Below are 24,536 nucleotides of genomic sequence, written 5' to 3' on the forward strand. Positions count from 1 at the left end.
TGTCTACATGGAGGTTTATTGTTCAGAAGAGTTCAGGGTGAATCCATTATTTGGAAGCTTTGTGTGCCGGCAATATTTGTTTCCCAGATACTTAGAGAAAATCACGATAACCTAGGACACTTTGGCATTACAAAAACCAAAGCTAAAATAAAATATAGATATTTTTGGCCCAAACTATCCGGAGATGTTATTCGGTATGTGAAGGACTGTGAGATGTGTGCCAAGACAAAAATGGATAAGATAGGAATCCTGAGAGAGAAGCTTCACATTTCACCCAAGGATCCTCATGAGATGCTGTCTATTGATATTATAGGTCAGCTACCAACTTCCCATGGGTTCTCCTACATTTTTACTGCCGTTGACAAAATTCGTTTCGGCCTATCCTCTGAGGAGAGCTACATCTCAGGAGATCGTGAACTTATTGGAGAAGACGTATTTTGCACACTACCCTCGAGTAAAAGTCATCCTCTCAGACCGAGGTACCCAGTTCACTTCGACAACCTGGAGCGAGTATATGAGAAGGAAGAGCATTACTCATGTCTGCACTACAGCCTATCATCCCAGCAGTAATGTGGTAGAGAGAATTAACCAAGAAGTCGTCCGTCTTTTGCGGCTGTTTTGCTACAGAGAGCATACTCGTTGGGCCACCTTCATCAATGATGTGGTTTGGTTATTGAACAATTCCGTCTCCTCTGTTACGGGATATGCTCCTTCTGAACTTTTCTTCAATAGAGCCATCCCGGAGGAACCTCATGAAAGGTTTTATTGGCCTGTACCACAGGATGAGAAGACGACTTGGGCCTTTAAATTATATCAAGCTCAAGGGAGAGAAAAAGCCCAACAGAAGAAGAGAAGAGTGAAGAATCAAGGACAAGCATTGATCTTGAAGGAAGGAGATCTGGTCCTAGTGAAGAACCGTAAGCTGAGCTCCAGTCGTCTCCAAACCATCTCCAAACTCTTCGAGGTGTACGTCGGTCCATACATCGCTACCCAGATGAGGGACAACTCCGCACTTCTCCTGCAGCCGTCTACAAAGGAGCCTGTAGATCGGGTTAACTACCAGAACCTAAAGAAGTTCACCTGCTCCCAGGAACGACGGAGAGAAATACTCGGAGAAAGCCAGATTTCTTGTGACTAGTGTGGAACGTCAAGAGTTGTCAGTGAATTGTTTATGAACATTAAGTGAAGTTTTGAAAATTTTCACAATTTTTCTGTGAAAGAAAATTGTTCAAATTTTCTCGTAAGAGGCGGGGCAATTGTAACGTGTAGCAGTGTTCACGTTACAAGGAAGTATATAAACTTATTATTTTCCTTTGTTTGGTATTTATAATTTTTGGGTGGTAATGGTTAATTACCAAGAAAAGTGGAACCACCTCGTATATAGACTATACATCCAGATGTTAAATAAAAGTTCAAAGATTTTGTTTCTTTCTGCCAGCAAGCTGAGCTGGGAATTTTTTTTTATCGGTGACAACAATGCGAGAAAACAATCGCTATTGTGTAGGAGCCAGGCAGACTCAACTTTAAGTAAACGTTGAAACCGGGGAAAAGACGAAAGATTAGGCTGTCTTCCCCACGCTATATCTGTCGTGTCCCTTGGCGGACAGTAATTTAACTAATATCATATTAATCCCTGATTCTTTTACTGCAAGACGGTGTAATCAGAATTTAGTTATGTTAAGGTAAACGAAAGTTATGCCCGCGCAAGACAAAACCTGTATTTAAAGAAATTTTGCTTAACACTTTAACGTTGTAAACTTTCTTTCTTTTCTTTGTTGTCTTTTCGCGTGGCCGTTGCAGGGAGAGAGGGGAGTTGGAAGAAGCAATACTCCCTAGTCAAGTTAAATGCTGAGTGTAACAATTAAAATTATCTTGCATATTTAATATTCACAAAAGGTTAAAAATAGTAATTTCTGTATGTAGCTAATTATGTTCCTCTTTGATATTTTATTAATATGTATTTTATTGTAATGTAAAATTGAGGTAAAGATAAAAGTTGGTAAATCCTTCACGGCACCGAGAATTCCTATATAAGCAGCGAAGCTCGGTGGCCCGTGGCCTTTTGTATTCGAACTCCAGATAAATACGGAACTCGTATTACCGTCTTTTCTTTTCACACCCGTATTTCTGCGCTTACTTCCACGTCGCTACTAGGAATTAGTTTATTCTGGATTATCGTTGGGACAATTACTTAGCTCTTCTGGTCAGAAGGCTTATGTTCTCTCGGTTCTATGCCCCTGGTCAGGGGATATAATTGAGAGGATTGTGATTGTCGTAGGATACACCAGAATTCGGGATCGGTCGATAGACTGTTAGTAGTCAACGTTTGTGTCCCTGGTCAGGGAACACCTTTTCTTATTCTGTGGTCGCGGATTAATTTTCAGTTCTCTGGTCAGAGGCTGAAAAGAGAAAAGGAAGTTGGGTACTTAACTGAATATCGACAGAACCTAGTGGGAAAAAGGATTGTCGATTACTTATAGAATCTTGGTCAAGATCTATAAGTACATTGAGAACCTTTGACCTAGAATTACGAGGGACCTTACATCGAGGATTGAAGAAGCCGGAATAACCCGAACCTTGAGCCGAGGAGACCCAAGCCCCAAAGCGATACTGAGTGTGAAGCCGAGGCTCAATAGACCCATCGAACCAAGTACGATCCAGGGCGGATCCTTACAAGTGGATACCCGGTGGAGGCACATAGTGGTTTGGATCCCACTTTAAACTGTATGTCTAGTCCCGATTAGCCTTACTGTGCATAAAGTGGACTTAAAACACCAAATAAACCACCCAATTCTACCCAGCGTCGAACATAGCACCACTCAGTGGCGGATCCAGAAATTACTGTTGGAAGGGACGAATTTAAGAGTCTGGTACCTCACTGAACCTACAATTGCACTGTATTATATGAACAATAGCTATATGCTACTTTTAGCAGGAGGCAACTATGCTCTATGGATTAGCTCTTTTAAGGGGTCCAGGGTGGAATAGATGGTTATTATTGTATATTGTTATCCATTGGCGTAGCAACATATTGCGGGGCCTGGATGAGATCAGAATGCAAAGCTCCGATCCGTTCTTTAAAATTTACATCTCAAAGTGCATAGATGCAAAATATTCGGGCATATGTCAGCAAAGGTATTATGAAATTTCAATACCATATTTCTTCGAATTCCAGGTGGACATTTTTCTAGTGTCTTTGATCTTGAAAATTTAGGTCAACCTTGGATTCGATGGCATATTGATCAGAGTATGTAGGCCTATGCATACACAGGGGTAGAAAAATACAGGATGCCTGAAAATGATCACCTGCTGCCAAATCAGTGCTAAATAATGTGTTTTAAAATATTTCTAGTTCGCTTGTGGAAATTTCCATTACCCTTTTTTTAAAAAAAATACGAGCACGGTATATGTTTTTTAATGTTGGTGTGTTTTCTGTATCACGTATAACATTACATCATAATAATAAACATGCCATGATATTTTTTCACTGTTGCTAACTGAATATGGCGATATAGTAAAGTCGGCCATATATTAGAATTATTGCATAGTTTTTCATGTTACAAGTTTAGCCTTCTTGAGAAAGGCCACTCTCACGCAAGAATTAATTACTTTTGATCAATCCAATTAATAAATTGTTTTAAGATCATATTTCAAAATGTGCAGCTTTATCTTAGTTGGATTCATGGCTTTCTTGACCATATTTGCAAATAAAAGAATAACAGCTGGCTCCCTGGCATACACAGAGAAAATCAATATTTTCAAATAAAAGCAGTGAAGAACTCGGGGGGGGGGGGGGGGGGGGCAGAGTGGTAAATGCAAAGCCTCCTAAAAATACCCCCGTTTCCATTTTGAGAGGAAAATTCTAAAAATATGAATATCGTATTGTGTATGCAACCCCTCCCCCAGAAAGCACCCCCACCCTTACAATTCCAGCCCCTCCCAAAAACACATCCTGCGTATGCCAGTGCTCCTGAGGAATAGGGGCTGGCGCCTGAATTCTAACCCTGTAGGTAAATATACCATGGTATAAGTGCAATATAAAATGAAGTATTTGCAAATTTCAGTAATCAAGTTTTCTCCTCTATGTTTTGCCAAAGTACAAGTATTGGTAAAAAGAATCACCCTTAATGAAATTTTGTTTCCTTTAAATTTGTTCTGTTAGAACAATCAACATTTCACAACAAAGAGTCAGTCTATTTTTAATAGTGAGCTCTGTGATTTGTTCTTATGCTGGTGTTCCTGTAAATAGGTGATCAGTGAGCCAGATTTTGCAAAATGGACATCAAACGGACATTAAAAATGGGGAGACAGAAGCATCACTAATATGATGCAGCACTTAAACATAAAGTTATTTTTTGTGCTGAGGAATTTGGAAACTGTGAATCTGGTCGACTATTTACCGTAAGTGAGATGTCAACGACAGCAATCTGTCATTATCAGTCTCTCTCTTATACATGGGAAGAAGTGGTACATTTTCTTCTAGTCCTGGATGATCTGGGAGTTAATTCTGCAATGGTAGGGGCATATCTGCCAATTACTTTGTGAAATCTCTCTACTTGGCCTTCCTTGCACCAGTATATGGCCATTCTGTGTTTGATTATTTGGTCTCCATTTGTGATAATGTTCTTTTTGTTACATATGTTGCATATTTTAGGTAGTCTTCTCAGATTGGTCAGTGGAATGAAACTATCGCATTGTAGATTATGAATATGTATGGGTCTATAAGCTACCTAGGGAGTCTGAATGTGTTCGAACCTATTGCTACCAGTTCATTTATTACAGGTTCAGGTTTTGAAGTTACGTAATCCATGTCGTCGTTGCATTTCTCATAATTTCACACCTAGGTATTTAGCTTCCTTTACTCTTCTAAGATTTTTCTCTGGGTTTTATCTGTGGATGTTTATTAGCATTCAGCTTAACCTTTAGGATTATAGAGTTGGTCTTCTGGGTGGCAATCATCAATTTTGCCTTATCACACAGAGTTTATCGCAATAATGGACTTTCTTTCCAACTCTGTTCTTGAATTACCTTCCATAACAATTATTACGTGATCTGCAAAGTCTATTGGCTTTTGATCTCCGAAATATTTCCTAATTATTTTTAGAGATGGCTCCAAGTTTAGATTCCATAATTCGGGATGTAGAATGGATCCTTGCATTGTTGATTTTGAGGTCGTGAAGTTAAACATCTGATGTGCTTTCCATCTGATATTGTTCGTGGAAAATCTATGTATCTCAAGGTCCTGAAAAGATGGGGCAAACGAGCATTGGTACAGGTAGATGTCAGTTCAAAGCCTCACAATGCCATCAACGTCTCTACCATCTGTGAGGGACACAGGGCCATTTGTACCTTACAGCCTTGCGCCAGAGAACCAACTGCAATCGACTTGATATATCATTTGCAGATACATTTGATATAAATGTTGATTGCATCTGTGTATAACAAGATTTCGCTTTCATGTCCACAGCGATCTCTTATAATACACCATTCTTCCTTTTGAGTCTGCAAATACTGACATGTTTAAATCTAAGATAATAAAAATTGCACAAAGCACTTGAAATACCTATCACTCAACCTAACCCACAAGCTTAAGGAATCACTTTGCAGACCCAAAAGGAAGAACCGTTACTGCTCTTACATTTCATACTTACTATCTGCATACCTACATACTGGCTAAAAAGACTTACTTCACTACATACCTACATTCCTGAAGTGACATGGAAAAACTCTGGGATTAGTGTTATTACTGTAATTGTACCGTGGTAAGCTGGCCAAGTTTACCAAAGCATAACGAAAGTGGATGTTGACCAAACGTAGGACCTTCCCGACCCAGCAATATTCCAGAACTGGCGGACTCGTACTAGCTCGGAAAACCTCATGTACTCTCACACGTAATATAGGGCCACCAACGCAGAGGCAGGCCCATTGTCCTAGGTGGAACTTCCACAAAGTCTCCTACCAAACGGTAGAGAAAAACCTTATCGGGAGAGATCCTACAGTTTTTCTTGCCATCCAAATAACAATAATCCATGAGATATAGGGTGGAAATGTAACGTGTAAAGGGCTTTTAATTTAAAAAAAAAAAAAACTGCCTTGGTTAGCAACTATAGTGTTTAATATGGAAACAAGGCATAATCATGTTTCCTCAAGAATCCAAGTTACTTCAGGAAAATTCTGTGTGTTATATTTTGTTAGCACAAAATATAACACAGGATATAATAACCAGTAGATAAAATAGCAGATAAAGAGAATAACCAGCATTCATTCTGCAATGTAGTCTATCAAGATGTGTACAGCAGCGGTGATGGGATTCTACGAGTTCATGAGGTGCCATCTAACTGAAATCTTGTTGGCAGGCTTTGGCCTTCTAAGACCTGTTAGCCACAGGGTTTATCTACTGTACAGACAAACACCTTTGAACATATGTAGCATTAATAAGGGTCCCTGGTTTGAATGTCGGCCTGGGAATGGGTGTTCTTTGTGACTGTCCCATCATCTTTATCTTCGCGAGTAGCCAAAAGTGGCAGGAAAGCGAAGTAAAGTCAAATCAATGTAGCACTATTAACATGACCGACTTTCGATCTTGCCACAGGAGTTCCCATGTTCTAATCTCGATCTGGGCATCTGGACACCATCGCATCATCGGTATAAGCCAGAAATTACAGAAGAGTGACTGAAAATAATAAAATTCAAAACTTGCATACTATCCTGCAGCTGCCAGCATCTCTCCACCTTTGAATGGAAATCCGATATTGAAGAAGCTTTCGTACAATATAATTCTTATGCGTGTCTGGTCGTCAGTTTTTAGATGTAGTTTCATGGCTACTGTAACAAGCTTCAACAATGAACAATAATTGTTGCATGTTATACATTGTTGCTGTTTTGTGTTAGGTCACATTCACTTACAAAATAATCTAGAATGTAAACGAAAAATTTTCGAACATAAAGAAAGTGAATATTGAAACTCGTCACGTGCCAGTTTCGACGACACGATGAAAAATGCAAGGAAGAACTGTTTCCCGAAAGCGACGAGACATTGCAGCATGCCATATACGAGGGTCACTATTTATATTTTGAGCCTAACAATGAAAAAACAGGAATTTGGCATTGAAAACTGCTTTATTGTTTTTCGAAGTATTCTCCTTTATGGTCAATACACTTTTGCATTCGTTCGAACCATTTGTCAAAGCAGTTTTTCCAATCTTCTTGAGACACCTCCATAATATGGTTTTTGAACGCATCAACGGCATCTTCCGCCGACGAAAATCGTTGTCCACGCAATTTATTCTTGACATTCGGGAACAAGAAGAAGTCATTGGGTGCCAACAACTGATTTTGGACGACCTTCGCGAATCTCGTCGGTGAGCGAATGGCGGCCACGATTAAATTCGTTATACCAGCGTTTCACAGTGGCAAAGGATGGGGCTTCATCACCAAATGTGGAAGTAAGTTGATCGATGCACTCTTGTCTTGATAATCCATGTCGAAAATCGTAAAAAATCATCGCACGAAAGTGTTCACGAGTTAATTATTGTTGTCGCGCAATCTCCAAGGCAACATAAACAACACAAATCAAGCTATTGACAAAACATTTGAAGTACATTATGGTCAATGATGCCAGACGATTCCGTGCAAACGTCAAATCGCGCCTAACTTCAATCAGTGTTGCCAAGGCTCAAAATATAAATAGTGACCCTCGTAAAGAAGAGCAGAGTTCATTATAGAAACTAGGAGCGGAGAAGAGCGATTATATATATTATAGTAAATGCAAAATATATAAAAGAAGAGTATAAAAATTAAAGAAGGAGTTAATAAAATGTTGTATATGGCCAATTAAGATAAATGAGAATATGCTCGTATATGAAACAATTAGGAAAGTTAATAAGTGAGCAAATGAATTCAGAAATGTATTGCTCACCCCTTTTTGATCTTCTGACGAGGAGAACATCGTCAGCTTTTGTATTTGTCCATCCCGCGGTGGCGCTGTGTCCAAATTAGATGCCTCGATGCACTTACGGTTGCGCTTTTTATTAGACGCACTGGGCCATAGGCAGCGCTTGATGTTAGCGATCCTGGGCTATTCCCCTTTTGGTCGTTACATAGGAGGTGGCGCTATTGTCAGTTTAGACGCCCCTAATCTTTCTATAAGTATAGCTTGTGAAGCGGGGAAAGTGAGGGCATATATGTAATAAATAAGATTATGCTTTAAAAGGAAAGACAATAAATTAGAAGAAAGAAAAGAAGAATAAGCCTTCTCAAAAATTAGAAAGAAGAAGAAGCCTTTTCCTAAATAGAAAAGAAGAAGAAGTCTTTTCAAAAAATAGAAGAAAGAAAAGAAGAATAAGCCTTCTCCAAAATTAGAAAGAAGAAAAGTCTTTTCCAGAAATAGAAGAAAGGAAAGAAGATTAAGTCTTCTCCAAAATTAGAAAGAAGAAAAGAAGAAGAAGCCTTTTCCCAAATCAGAGATAGGAAGGAAGAAGAAGCCTTTTTTCCAGAAATTACGAGAAGAAAGAAGAAGATGATTTCCTTTCAAGAAGAATATAACCGACGTAAATTTGGAATCAGCATATATTTCAATGTATATACAAGCTTCGCTATATATTTTCTCTGTATTGTGTATAGTTTTTCAGAATATAGATCTGCATTTAACTATATCCTCTTGGCTATAAAATGCTTTCTTATTTGGAATTCTCGAATAAAGAACCTAACCCCCTGAGATTAAGATATCTGCAGCCGTGGTAAATAACATTTTTGTACGTACCCCCAGGGTCGTAGCAAACTGAGGGTGATGTTAGTAAATCTCTGGACTTATCCAATTTTACTTTTTTTTTTATAGCCACTTTGACATTGTTGCTCTTTACCTGTATCAGTATATTTAAAATACTAAATAGTTGACATAGTCATTCAAATTGTAATGTTTCACTAGAATTTATAACCGGTTAAGAACAATGTTGTAGTGTTATTGACCACAAAAATTAGCCCCTTTCCATCCATTTTTCTCACCTCTATTTATTACATTAAGAAAAATAATAAGCCCATGGAACACAAGTATTATGAGGCATAATAATATATCCAAAAACATGGCAGTTGGGAGGGGTGATTTCCCCTATCGCCCTCTCGTGGTTCCACATGCTGGTGCCACTTCGGTATGCACCTGTGTACACTTCCCAATTTTGTTCATGCAAATTTGATGCACGTTACTCAGGTAGAAAAGCTGACATAAGGAAGTAAATGGAAGGTGATGTGGCCCTGAAAAATTTGATGTTTTGAAGAAATGGCGTTCAATGAATAAATATAATAAAAATTAATTACATTACACATTTATTTGGGTGTGTACGTGCAAGCCGCTACTTTCATTTGGTAATGTGTTTCTCTCACGTTGTTGTAATCAAGTTTGATAGTTGCTCAGGTCCCACTTTTAACTGTATGACCAGTCCCGATTAACTTATCTGTACATAAAATTTACTTGAAACAAACTTCAATTCAAGTAATGTGTTCCTCTTGAGTTTTGGATGCACATTGCTTTGGATTACCTAACAGTTGGGCTGAAAAGTTCGTAGGCTAACATAGTAAAAAATATTTTTTTGACAAAATTCGATTTTATTATTCAATATAGTTGCCTTCGAGGGCGATACAACGATTATAGCGGTCATACAATTTTTCGATGCCATTTTTATAGTACGATTTCTCTTTAGCCTCAAAATAGGCCTCAGTTTCGGCGATTACCTCTTCATCAGTGCTAAATTTCTTTCCAGGGAGCATTCTTTTAAGGTCTGCAAACAGGAAAAAGTCACTGGGGGCCAGATCTGGAGAATATGGTGGATGGGGAAGCAATTCGTAGTCTAATTCATATAATTTTGCCATCGTTTTCATTGATTTGTGACACGGTGCATTGTCTTGATGAAACAGCACTTTTTTCTTCTTCAAATGGGGCCGTTTTTTCGTGATTTCATCTTTTAAACGCTCCAACAACGCTATGTAATAATCGCTGTTGATGGTCTGGCCCTTTTTGAGGTAATCGATTAATATAATACCATGCGCATCCCAGAATACTGATGCCATAACCTTGCCAGCCGACTGTTGCATCTTTCCACACTTTGGATTCGGTTCATCACGTGCAGTCCACTCGGCTGACTGTCGATTGGACTCTGGAGTGTAGTTATGGAGCCATGTTTCATCCATTGTAATATATCGACTGAAAAATTCGTGTTTATTACGGTTGAATATCGCTAAACATTGCTCCGAATCATCAAAACGTTGTTGCTTTTGATCGATTGTGAGCACGCGCGGCACCCATTTTGCACACAGCTTTCGCATGTTCAAATATTCATGCACAATATGTCCAACACGTTCCTTTGATATTTTTAAAGTCTCAACTATCTCGATCAACTTCACTTTACGATCATTTAAAATTATTTTGTGGACTTTTTTGATGTTTTCGTCGGTAACAGCCTCTTTGGGGCATCCACTGCGTTCATCGTCTTCGATGCTCATTTCGCCTCGTTTAAATTTAGCAAACCACTTCTCAACGGTTGATTTTCCGTGTGCAGAGTCCGAATAATGTTTATCCAGCCAAGCCTTGGCTTCAACAGTAATTTTTTTCGCCAAAAAGCAATGCTTTATTAACATACGAAATTCTTTTTTATCCATTTTTTCACAATAACAAAAGCTGCTTCACTCACAATGCTATATCTCACGAACTAATTATCCGGCAGCTGTGAAATTTTTACATGTATCTTTTGAAGGTTAGTACTAAGTAAAAATCACATGGATTTAATTCTAGTAACGCCATCTATGAGTCAGCCTACAAACTTTTCAGCCCAACTGTTAGACAGTCCCTCACCCTGCTCCCACTTCTCCTGCAGCATCACCGGTTTGCGAGAAATAGCTCGACCCTCAATTCAACCTTTTTCTGCAAAAGTTACATGAAGTCTGTACATATTCCCTAAAAAAATATTTTATATGTGTATGTGATATGATCATAATGTGATACTCAAGGGCCATATATTGCCATTATGCATTCAAATCTAGAATCTGACATGATGCTGCGTATGAACAGCCATATATGGGGAGGCAAAGTAAGTGCAGAGCAAGCAAAAACTGGAAAGAGTTGGAAAGGAGTAAATGTTACTGCTCTTCATGAAAGTATTGGTAAACTAGTAAATTATTCTTACTCTGAATTTGCTGAGAAACAGATCAAAAAATTTTCTTGTTTACTTTGCTCGCAAATAAATAAATATACCACAATGAACCTAATTTGTCCATTTTAGGGCATTTGTATTAATTACAATAATGCCACTTACAATTTGTTTTGTGTGGGTGGGGAATTAATCCCATGGTTAGAGACTGACCATTGTGTAGTTAGAGATTGGTTAGTGCATTGAACTCTGCAGCCTAACTATTACCTATTTTTGAGGGAGCAGGAAAAGGTTGTTAAAGTCCTTGCCTTGACTCATTCTCACCCAACAGGTCGGTAAGTTGATACCTTCTTGGAGATGAGGCTTGCTTGAAAATTGTTCGTAAAGGAATTAAGCCCAATCTTTGGACACACAAGATTAAAATTTGAAAGTCAGTACTTTACAACGCTCTGCAGAAAATTCTCTCTTAAGTGCAATATTTCAACTATAATGCACAAATCAATAACAACTGTTTTACATTTTTTTTTCAGACTGGAAAAATGTTCGCTAAATGGTCACGAAGAAATGACATGCATCAATTTGGACTATGTTCAATTTTAATCTATATCCACAAGTATTCCGTGCATCATAATCTTGAACCAGACAGTTTAGTAATAATCACTTTTTTTTAAAAGTTCTGGTAACGTCGGCACATTTTCTTAAAAAAACTTCACATAATGGTTGCACCCCACTTTCTTGAAAAAAAACAAGATAAAGAATTGGCGTAAAATCTGTGACAATTGTACAGTGAAATATGGTACTTAATGCTATTATTAATTTTTTATAAACTTTTATATGCTCCAAACAATCTGCATCAGGGAAGGATGGACACCCCTGAAACTGTAGATCCCATCCTGATTAGCATATCTGATCATATAGCTAATTTAAAATAAACATTGGCAAAACAATTCTGAAACATTTCAGTAACATGTATTGCAGTAAACATGAGTTAATATAGAGAGCTACTTAAAATAATGGTCACTTCATGATTATTGTAATCTCAGTCCATGTTCTTTATATTTTTTCCAGATTTCTGGGACACTGCTGGCCAGGAAAGATTCCAGTCGATGCATCCATCTTATTATCACCAAGCTCATGCGTGCATAATGGTTTTTGATGCTACCAGAAAAGTAACCTACAAGAACTTAGCGAAATGGTACAAGGAGCTTCGACAGCATAGACCACATATTCCTTGCTTCTGTGCAGCAAATAAAATTGATGGTAAGTTTGTTCCCATTGTTTATAATCTTAAATATAACAAGGCATATGACATTTTTTTACAGGATTTCAGTCAAGTTTAAAACAAGAGCAATTTGTTGTTATTTTGGTATCTGAGCAAATGACCCCTAAGATTCCCAGTCTAGACAGCAGTGTGTCTACCACTAACTAACTAACTCCCTAGCCTTCTTAAACCCGAAGGTTCATGGCTGCAGCAACCCAGGCCTTCCATCTGTTCCTATCTTGAGCAAGATCTATATACTCTTTTCCATCCCTACCGATTTCCCTTAGGTCCATCTCAACGTTGTCCCTCCATCTTCGTCTTGGCCTTCCTACAGGTCTCTTACCATCAGGTTTCCCAACAAGAATCCTGTAAACTCCTCTTTCCTCTCCCATTCGTGCCACATGGCCTGCCCACCTAAGTCTTCTTGATTTAATTATTCTAATAATATCTGGACATGAATACAAATTATGTAGTTCTAAATTATGTAACCTTCTCCACTCACCTGTCTCCTCATCCCTTTTAGGTCCAAAGATTTTCCTAAGGATCTTATTTTCAAATACTCTCAATTTATGTTCCTCTTTCAATGTAAGGGACCAAGTTTCACATCCATATAATACTACAGGCAAAATTACTGTTTTGAATATTTTAACTTTTAGTTTCTTAGATATTAAACGAGAAGACAAAAGTTTATGAAGAGAGAAGTAACATGCATTTCCTGAATTAAGCCTACTTTTTATTTCCTCTTTAATATAATTTTCATTTGTTAATATTACTCCTAAGTATTTGAATTTGGAAACTGGTTCAAACGAGTTGTTATCAATAATTAGATTTTGATTATTACCTAACACTTTTTTTCGGCCTGTAAGCATATATTTAGTTTTCTCTTTGTTAACTTCCAAACCTATCTCTTTAGCAGTTTTGAAAAATATTTTAGCATTATTCTTAATTGTATTCACATCATCCCCCAGTAAGTCTACATCATCTGCATATGCTAACAACTGAGTCACACCATTTAATTTTAGTCCTTCTTTAGTTTCTTTTACCTTCCTAACAGCATATTCTAAGGCAAAATTAAAGAGCAATGGAGATAATGCATCTCCTTGTTTTAACCCATCATGAATTGTAAATTTGTCAGACATGTTAATACCCACACGAATTTTACTTTCTGTTTCACTGGTGCATATTTTTATCATACTAACAAGCTTCTTAGGTATTCCAAACTCTACTAATATATTATATAATTTATCTCTTTTGACCAAATCATATGCTTTTTTGAAATCAATGAATAGCTGATTGACATTTTGATTATATTCCCACTTTTTTTCAAGTGTCTGTCTGATGTGAAAAATTTGATCTGTAGTTGATCTGTTACGTTTAAATCCACATTGATAATCACCTATAATTTCATTAGCATATGGGGTTAGTCTTGTTAAAAGAATGTTAGATAATATTTTATATGTTGTTGAGAGTAGAGGAATTCCACGGTAATTATTGCAGTTCATTTTATCACCTTTTTTAAACACAGGAACAATTATGGATTCTTTCCACTGTTGAGGGATTTCTTCTTTATTCCATATTAAACAAATTAATTTATGAATTTGACATATTAATGGCAGTGTGTCTACCAGTCTGGAAATCCTGAAAATATCAGGGAAATTTGCTGTGTTTCTGGAAAGATCAACATTTTTGTAGTAGTGCACTAAAAGTAGGATTGTGAACAAATTTACTGTCTTACTTACGATATATGGAATCACCAAAACAATCAGCGATTTTTCAGGTAATCCAATACACCAGTACTGATTAATATGTCCCATCGCTAACAAGATATTAGTTGTGATAGTATGACTAACTCATTTTCATCCAAGCATTCCTATATCTCACACTACTGTTGAAAGTAAGGAAACTGTGGAGTTAAAATGCACACACCTGTTGAGCAGTGGTTCCCAAAGTGTGTGCCACGGTGCCCTTAGTACTTTTTACACATAAAATGTTTCTGAATTTGAAATAGGTGTTCATTTTTTAATTTAAGGCAAGCAACCTAACCACACTAACTGAGCGTTGCAAGTGTTAGATAGGTCTACATTATGACTTGGGTGCCGGGGAAAATCTTGAAATGCTAAGCGTGCCGTGAAAGGAAAAAGTTTGGAAACCCCTGCTGTAGAGTATAGTAAGTATTTAAAAGTTTGATGGCAAAGAAGTCTATTAATTTGATGTTATATCAAAGCAGAATGCAACATATTTGTATAACTTTAAATAACTTAGGTGGTCGAATTTTGATCTCACCACGAAAGACCCCAGGTTTGAATTCCAGCCTGAGCATGGTATTATCAAGAAATGCAAAGTATTTGCATAACTGCAATAGGAAGGAAAATACTATTAAGCCTGGTGTAGAATAAGAAACCATTGTGTTTTCTGCATATGTTCCCTTTTTCTATGTTCTTTTCCCTTCTGTAGCAGAGTGGTAGAACAGCATGCTACGATGCCAGGGGGCCAAAATAATAACAAAACATGTGCCCAGACCACTCTGTAACAGTAATTGGAAAGGTTGCTCTTCTTCCTCAGGGTGAAAGAAATATTATCAGCACTGTTTTTGTATTACTGTTCTACTTTTGCATTTTTATTCTACAGTGTGCTCATGCTCATAATCTGAAAAGAGCTAGAAAAGCTTTAGTATTTAGTTTCATACATCTCTTTTTCATGTTGAGGGGAATAAACAACACGGTTGATAATATAAAACATAAGCGACTCAATAAAGATATATCCGCGAAACTTACTTGTAAATGTTCTATTAATTTTGGTGGCTTCTGCCTCAATCCACTTGGGAAGTCGATGCTATACTGTTAGGTTGACTTTTGGTTCCTGTTGTTGTTTCCTCAACTACCGCTAGGGGTGCTGCTGTAGCCATTTTGTCTGCAGCACGCGATGGGTTTGAGCTGCTGTAATAGCGGGAGCCAAACATGATTAGCCTGACCGCTGTCGATATTCAGCTCGTGCGGAAAGTGCATAATTGCATGCGAGTCATTCCATGCCAAATCAACACAGCCTCTAACCTGACAATCTCCGATTTTCATGAAATTTGGGGAGTTGAAACTATGCATGGAACTTAGTAACTATGAAAATTTTTAGTCTCGTGCATCTTGTAATTGTTAAATTATTCAAGGTCAAAGTTAGCAGAAATTGCCCTTTTTGAGCCCGCTTAGCTATATTAAATGTGCTGTAACTCCGCCACTATTTCGCCTAGAAAGCTCAAATAAAGCTTATTGTACAGGGAATTGAACAAGCTTTCCAGTGATATATAACAAGCCCATCTTTCAATAAAAATATAATTTTGTCATGTGACCTTGACTTTTGACCTCGAATATCTCAAAACATGTCATCACCAAAAATCGTGAAAAAAATATATTTGGTCCCTCATGCCATACTCTAGAACATATCAAAAAATCATTCTGGGACTGCCATGGGATCAGAATATACAAAATAATATGTTTAACTATGTGACTGATAAAAGCCTCATTACATGAACTATGACGAGTCAAAAGTCCTTTAACACCCCCTACAAAATGTGAAGGAGTTATCCTGGTCATGAAAGAAATAGGTTAGGCACAGGGAGATATCTGGCTGTGTGTGTCAAGCGCAGGTCCGGCATATTGTTGACCGCCATATTGAATTCAACGCAAACATTTCAAAGGAAAGTGGGTGATGTGAAATATCAAATGAAGTTAGAATTCCACGAGAAATGAAGCGGCGAAGGTTTTCCCAACTTATATTTTGGCAGCAAAACGTTATACGCATATATTTCACTTACGATATATGCACATTATAGTGTTGTCAAAATTCCTGTGAGCACACTCGTTGACGTCTCTCAAACTCACATAGAACATTTGGCAATGTAGCAGGTGCAACATCATCACAAGCAGCAACTATGCCTTCTCTCAGATGGTCAATATCAGGGACTTTTAGTGCATTCACCATTCTCTTGAAATGTTTCTGAAGGTAAAAGTCCTCCTAAGATGTTAGATCTGGGGAATGTGCAGGCCTTTTAATAGATCCCCGTCTGCCCATCAATCTACCTAGAAATTTACCATGAAGGATGTTCACATAGTGTGGTCACACACTGTCCTGTTTCAAAACTCTGGAAAAGTGCCATACCCCGTAAGCAAGGATGAAAAACCTGTTCACTTAACATAACACATCCAAGAAGCCCTCACCATTTAAGGTTCCATTGTTGAATATGGACCAACCATTCCAGTTCTCCATACACTATACCACATCATTAGCTTACCAGCAATATCCATTCGGCTGGGATCTGTCTACTGTAGATTATCAAATCACAGGTACTGCGTATAATTTTTATTAACTTTACCAGGAAAATAAAAATTAGCATCGTCACTGAAGAATTTTTCATTCCAAAGGAAGTGTCACGTAATTGTTTGAGATACTTTTCCCAATATTCTCCACTATTCAAGTATTTGGTGAATGTTGCTGATTGAAATCATATGCAATTGTGCGTATACTTCTTTCTGTCCCAAGATGTCAGCGTGATCTTGCCGAGTTCCTGACATGTTAGGAGCATTCTTAATACTTTGTTTTTAACACCTCGAAAAGGAGAGTTGGTGTTGTAAGTCCACTTTATGCACAGTAAGGCTAATCGGGACTGGACCTACAGTTTAAAGTGGGATCCGAACCACTTGTGCCTCCACCGAGTATCGATCCCGGGACCCCTTGATTACAAGGCAATGACGCTACCACTGCACCATGGGGGAGGCCTCTCGAAAAGGAGAAAATGATTACAAGCATGCAGCAATAATTTTTTGCTGGTTAAATATACTTTGGAAAAACCTTCGCCGCTTCATTTCTCGTGGAATTCTAACTTGATTTGATATTTCACATCACCCACTTTCCAATGAAATGTATGCGTTGAATTCAATATGGCGGTCAACAATATGCTGGACCTGCGCTTGACACACACAGCCGGATATCTCCCTGTGCCTAACCTATTTCTTTCATGACCAGGATAACTCCTTTACATTTTGTAGGGGGTGTTAAAGGACTTTTGACTCGTCGTAGTTCATGTAATGAGGCTTTTATCAGTCACATAGTTAAACATATTATTTTTGTATATTCTGATCCCATGGCAGTCCCAGAATGATTTTTTGATATGTTCTAGAGTATGGCATGAGGGACCAAATATATTTTTTTCACGATTTTTGGTGATGACATGTTTTGAGATATTAGAGGTCAAAAGTCAAGGTCACATGACAAAATTATATTTTTATTGAAAGATGGGCTTGTTATATATCACTGGAAAGCTTGTTCAATTCCCTGTACAATAAGCTTTATTTGAGCTTTCTAGGCGAAATAGTGGCGGAGTTACAGCACATTTAGTATAGCTAAGCGGGCTCAAAAAGGGCAATTTCTGCTAACTTTGACCTTGAATAATTTAACAATTACAAGACGCACGAGACTAAAAATTTTCATAGTTACTAAGTTCCATGCATAGTTTCAACTCCCCAAATTTCATGAAAATCGGAGATGGTCAGTTTGGAAATTTGCACACATCTGTGTTGATTTGGCATGGAATGACTCATGCGTCTCTTTGATTTTGGTGTCGATTAGGGGGTGTGATGTATGCCTAACTGAAACTTTTTGGATCCTGTGTTTGTTGAACTTGAGGTGCCTTGCTAGCCCGGTAGTGGGTTGGGATTATTTTGCATCCGTTAAGTGATGTTGTATACGCTCGTTGATGGATCTGATGGATTTGCCAATGTAGTGTGAGTTGCACTCACACTGGGCGTCATATACATCTGGGTTGTCTGTGGTGTCCTTGTGTTTGCTTAGGGCACTGGCTATTTTGTTCATTGGTTTGTGTGCGAGTTTTATGTCATATTGTTTCAAGGTCTTGGCTAGGCAGTTGGATGTAGTCTGGTGATCTGGTGGTAGGGGAAGGCAATCCATTTAGCTTTATCACTGCTGGCTGGGTGGAGTAGGTTAGGTTGTCGTACTTGCATTTCTGCTGTGCTGCACCATGTAGAGAGTTGATGTACTGTGTATCCATTTTGAAGTCCTGTGTCCGTCACTATGGTAACTTCTTCCTTCAAATCTTCTACACTTGAACAGTGTGTGAAAGCTCTTCTGTAGAAGTTAAGCCATACATTGGCTTTATGTTGGAGTGGGTGGTTGGAAAGGGAGTGGATATACTGGTTCCCTGCCCCTGGTTTTCTATAGACCGTGGTGGTGAATTTGTTGCCCCTCCTTTAAGATCTAGGAAGTTAATGATGCCTTGGTTTTCCCGTTCTATTGTAAATTTCAACCTGGAGTGAATGTTGCTAAGTTTTTCCATGAGTAGATCTATTTCCTCTTCCCTTTTGTAAATGACCAAGGTGTCATCTGCATATCTGCCATATCGTATGTATTGTAGTTCTGGTGAGTGAAGAATATCTTTTTCAGCTAGGTGCATGACAATGTTTGCTATGGGAGCGGACAGGGGGGTTGCCCATGGCCAAACCTTCTGTTTGTATGAAATACTTGTCTTGAAATTGAAAATAGTTGTGCCTAAGGCAGATTTCCAATAACTTGGACACCTCGGACACTTCCACTTGTGAGGCCTTATTGGCAGAAAGCCATCTTTCCACTGAGATGAGGGCTAGGTCGATTGGGATGGAGTTATACATGTCAACTATATCTATGCTGGCAATTTTGGCATGGTTGGCTTGTACTAGTGATGTTATTAGTTCTTTGGCATCTGTGCTGTTTCGGAAAATGTAGGTCAGTTTGTGATTATGCTCAGATATTTTCTTTTTTAGCCCACTTTGTGAGTTGGACCGTTGGTTAGTTAAACCTTGCGACGATGAGGCACATCGGAATACCCTGTTTGTGCGTTTTTGGAATGCTATAAACTATGGCGGGAGATGGGTGGGTGTTAAGGAGAAGTTTGCAGCCTTCCTAGTTCAGCATTACACAACTTGCAACTGCACGCTTGATAATGTGTTTGCACTTTTCAGTTGGGTCCCTGTCGATGGTCTTGTATGAATCACTATTTAGTTTTTCATGCATTTTTCGGGAAGTGGATGGTGGCAGAGGCTACCGAAATTAATAGAACATTTACAAGTAAATTTCGCAGATATATCTTTAGTAACTCGCTTACGTCTTATATACATCTCTTGATAAATCTAAATGAATGCTTCTGGATATTTGAAACATGAATCACTCTAGGTACTGAAATATGACTTCTCTTTCCAGCAAATCTGGAAGTGACCCAGAAGAGCTTTGCTTTTCCTCAGAAGAACAATATCCCATTGTATTATGTGTCAGCATCAGATGGAACCAATGTTGTCAAGGTAAGTAGTTAACTTAAGATTTTCATAGGACTTCAGGGTATCTGCTAATTTCTTGTGTGACTGATACTACTTGAATACCTTGAATTCCCAAGATTATGCAGCCTATTATTTTTGCCTATTTCATTTATGAGTTCCTCTAAAATTGGAAATGATGAAAATAAGTTGATGTACATTCATTTTAATACCAATGGAAGCCCTATTTTGTCAATTTTGGTTCCTTTTATCTGCATATTTTGAGAAATCTGTAGTGCCAGTCAATCCTCAGCCTATTCATACATATTTGCTTGTTGGTCCAGTGCAGAAGATAAAAGGAACCTTATTTCATGGATAAAACACAAGCCAATGCAGATGATAAAAGATAGTATTATACAGAACAGTTAAGGTTGCAGAATTGATGTGAAATGTGACATCAACATAGGACACCTGATAATCACTAAGTGTCAAATACTTGATTTGCTACATCTCCAATGTTTACAGCAGGAGACACCAAGAAATGGAGCTGCTCTTAGATGTCATTCTGGTAGTAACTCTGTCATCTTGTAAACAAGGATTCCTGGATTTGATTCATGAGGTGTATGGTTCAGATCCCACAAAACTAAGTGTTCCCAGGTTCGATGCCTGGTGGAAGCACATAGTGGTTCGGATTCCACTGTAGGTCCAGTCCTGATTTGCCTTTTGTTTATAAAGTGGACTTAAAAGAAAAACTCCAAACTCTCACTTTAAACTGTAGGACCAGTCCCGATTAACCTGTCTCAGCATAAAGTGAACCTAAACCAAAACTTTACAATCTTTTTGATCAAGAAATGAAGCTGAAGTAGACTTTTCCTGAACTCCTAGTTTTTAATCTTAAGTTTTGTAGTTACTTTTAATGCTGCGATAAGTTTTAACCATTTATTCACATTTCCTGAGGAAGAACTTTAGACAGTCAAAACATTTTCAACATTTATAAGCAGCTATAGTTCATCTGCCTTACTCATGACCATTGACGCAAGTGCGCTTGCACAGACTGGATTGGCCCATTGTTAAAATTGATGTGTAATGGATAAGGGAAACAAACAGGTCCATGAAATTTATTTGCTGCCTAAGGAACATGGAAGTTTCACACATAGTAACGCCACTTGGAAAATATGTTAAGCCAACCCAAACCTAGCAAAGTGAGCAATAAGATTCAATGATTGCATTGAAATGAAATAGTGATCTGAAAACTACATGTTTCCACCTACCTTCTCTTTCACATGTAAATTCATTCTCTCAAGCTAGTCTCACCTTTCGCAGTCAGACAGTACGTCTTGATACATTACTTTAAATTATTGTAACCCTGGTGATATATTTTTTATTTTTAACCTTGAGAGGATGGAGCCTCTCACACATGCTAACCTCTATGGGTGGGAACTTATGCTTTGAGATACCAAATTGACATGTTGGTCACCTGAATGTGTGTTTACAAATGTTAGCATTGATTTGACTTTCTAATTTATATTTATTCTAATAATTGTAATTTCTGTATTTCTTTAAGCTCTTTCGAGATTCAATTCAGGCTGCTGTAAAGTATAAGAAGAATCCTGCAGATGTCACGGACCAAATTTTTGAAGAATTAGAGAAAATCTAATTGTTAATTCTTTCTGGTATCAGTGTGATGATGCATGGTTGTATTCCAGTGTGCGTGAATGTTGCATGGGGGACCAAAACAAAAAGTGCCCTTCTGTTCATCTTACACTAAATCAAAGTACTCTGTGTATTGTGCCATGTGTAGTGTAGCAAAAATGAAATTATTGTTAAATTTAAATATATGCATGTAATAGAACATCCATGTGGTGTCATGTGCCTTTCATATACATATCAATATGTTATTTTGCAGACATTATTCTCAACCTCTAGTCATATACGTACATGTATATATACATATTATATTTATAACTTGCATTCATGCACTATAATTTTTGTTACATGTATTTTTGTGTAGTTATGTAATGTATACACATATTTGTTTTGTTGAAGAAACCATTTTCAATAGTTTTTGTTTCTTTATTACTCAAGGAATAACTGAAACGAATGGTTACTGCCAAAATTTTCAAATACTATGTATATGTACTATGAATACAAATGCTTTATTGACAAATACTCACATCAATAATGAGTAAACTTAATGGTCTCATATTTTCAGTAGAATATTTTTTGTTCTAATGTTTCTTTATAAGTAGTAATTTATTCATGGATATTTTATTTATATTACCTACATGTCATGGGTAATGCCTCAATTGTTTTTTGTTTTAGTTGCATTATCTAAATATGAGACTGAGCTTTTTTAAGTGTGTTACAATGAAACATATTTGTAAGTTGTATTTATCATGATTATTGACTTACTTGTACTTCATATCTTAAACATGAAGTTTCAGGTCAAATATATTTATGAACATTTTTACATGTAGACTTTCATTTAACAGCATTCCCAAACAGACATATAACTACTATATGTACAAGGGAAAGTCGGTAAATAGGTTACAAATGGTTAGGGAATAGCTGATAATATTAGTTACTAGTTTCACTTGTAGTCTAGTAAAATTATTGGGTAACATGGAAGTAATTGTAATAAAATATCTTGCAACTGTTTCTGAATGGGTAAAATGTGAGGAAAACAATGGTAAAAAGTCTACTGTGCTACGGAGCCGACTAGTCCCAAAATGGCATCCATACCCAAAATGGATGTCATGCAAGTGAATGGAAAACCTTTTTTTCGTAGCTCCCCTAACAAATGGACAGTTTTTGCATATGAGAAACAGTATTCTAAGCAGAAAACCCTATTAAATGATACAGCACATATTATAATAATAATAATAAAAAAAAGCCCACAGAATAGTTTATTTCCAAAATGTTTTATTAACATACAAAATTGTGATAACAAATGTAGCTGAACAACAAGAGAGCTCATTTTTGTACTTGCAAATAGGGTCAACTGAACAAATCAGTTTTGTTATGGTTGCTTTAAAAAAACAAAAAAGATTAAAAAAAAGACGTAATGCAGCAAACAGCAGGAAGAAAAATAAGCACTCTTCGCATAATTAAAAGTGACTTTCCTACAGGAAAAAGAAAAATGTTATTCTTTTTGCCAACTGACACGTTTTACATGGAAGAATTTCTTTTGAAAGGTACAGTCATTGTACGTCATTGAGAGTTTAACCGATGCGACCCCCATATAGACACACCATAGCTTTATTACCAGATGTCTTAATTTGTTCTTGTGTTCTCACTGCAGTTCTGAAGATTGCAGTCTGTTCTCGGAAATGCTCGTTCTTCCCCAGCAGTAGAACGGAATACCTTTACCCTAACCCAAATGGTTTAGAAGTAGTGTCACATCCCAGCAGTGCATGAGCGCAGAGAATGTTAGAGCACACGGCATCACCCAGTGTTTGTTTCATTGCACTGATGTCGTAGACCATCACACTCTTGGAACTTTTCTTTGGCTCAGGACAGAGAAAGACATCATTGAGTTTGTCGTCGAGATAGTGGATTAAAGGGACTAGGAGATCAGTGTCTTCACCAATAATTGCTGTCGGACACACCTGCGATCTTTCAATAGCTTCTTTTACAATCAGGACATCTGCGTCACCAGGAGCATGTTTGATGCGATAGCCAGCTTCTGCAAACTTCTCAGCCAATAGTGTTACAAAAGTTTGCTTGTTCTCTTTGTTGCTCAAGAACATGTCGTTGGTGATGACGAGAACTGTCGACTGCATTACGTGCACCTTTGGTTGCACCTCTGGTGCGTTTGCAGTGAGCCTCAGACTTGGTTGATAGGTGTTCTCCGTGGTAGGCATCAAAGATAAAAGTTGCTTGCCTGAACTTTGACTGAACATACTATATATGACAGGAACAGTGCTTCAAAGGTTTGTTGCTTACTCCAAGGCAGACGGTGAAGCAACCACCCATCATCAATGACCTAGTGCAGATTTCCTGACGTAGTAGAGGTTGCCTGGCATTGGCTGCACAAGTATGTTGTAAGCTGGACCTTTCCAGAATCTCTCATGAGTCCATGTCTGTCAAATATGGAAGCTGGGTATGTATTAGGTCAGTCAAAAAGTAAATGCAATCATTTTTTATTATTTTTCACAGCAACAATAGAAAACTTACAATGATATCATATTCAAACATAGTCCCCCTGCACTTCAATACACTTGGTCCAACGTTCCACAAGCTTTCCGATACCCTGAGAAAAAAAGGTTTTCGGTTGAGCAGCAAGCCACGTATGCACCGCTTCCTTCACATGTTGATCTGTGTCGAATCGACGGCCTCTTAAAGCATCTTTAAGTGGACCGAACAGATGGTAATCCGACGGAGGGAGATCAGGACTGTATGCAGGATGCTCTAACACCTCGAAGCCCAGATTCTGAAGAGTTTGAGCGGTGTTGGCGGCGGTATGGGGACGCGCGTTGTCATGCAACAAAAGAATGCCTTCCGACAATCGACCTCGTCGTTTGCTTCGAATTGCAGGCTTCAACTTGTTCGAAAGCATATCACTGTATCGTTCACTGTTTATTGTTGTCCCCATTTCCACATAATGTTCCATAATTACCCCTTCTGAGTCCCAAAAAAGTGTGAGCATCACTTTTCCTGCAGAGTGTTGATGCTTGACTTTTTTTTTCGAACTTGTTCGACCGCTTTTGAACATTTCAATCCACTGGTAAACACTTCGCAGCGGTAAAACATTGTCACCGTATTGTGCTGAAAGTCTTCTATGGATATCAGCTCCTGGTACACCTTCAGACCACAAAAAACGGATTACAGAACGCTGTTCTTCTATGG

General features: G+C 37.9%; 1 protein-coding gene across 1 annotated transcript in view; it reads left to right on the forward strand.

The window, feature by feature from the left end:
• LOC145987224 (rab-like protein 2A) overlaps window positions 1-22,104 on the forward strand; it is a 47,279-nt gene extending 25,175 nt beyond the window's left edge. The window contains exons 3-5 of the mRNA XM_083121742.1: window positions 12,207-12,398; window positions 19,639-19,736; window positions 21,253-22,104. Of these exons, the coding sequence (XP_082977868.1) occupies window positions 12,207-12,398; window positions 19,639-19,736; window positions 21,253-21,345 (383 nt within the window). The 3' untranslated portion in view covers window positions 21,346-22,104. The remainder of the gene's footprint in view (window positions 1-12,206; window positions 12,399-19,638; window positions 19,737-21,252) is intronic.
• The last annotated feature ends 2,432 nt before the right edge of the window (window positions 22,105-24,536 follow it).

This window comes from Lepisma saccharinum, chromosome 4 (assembly GCF_977018435.1).
Source record: "Lepisma saccharinum chromosome 4, izLepSacc3.1, whole genome shotgun sequence".
NCBI lineage: Eukaryota > Metazoa > Arthropoda > Insecta > Zygentoma > Lepismatidae > Lepisma > Lepisma saccharinum.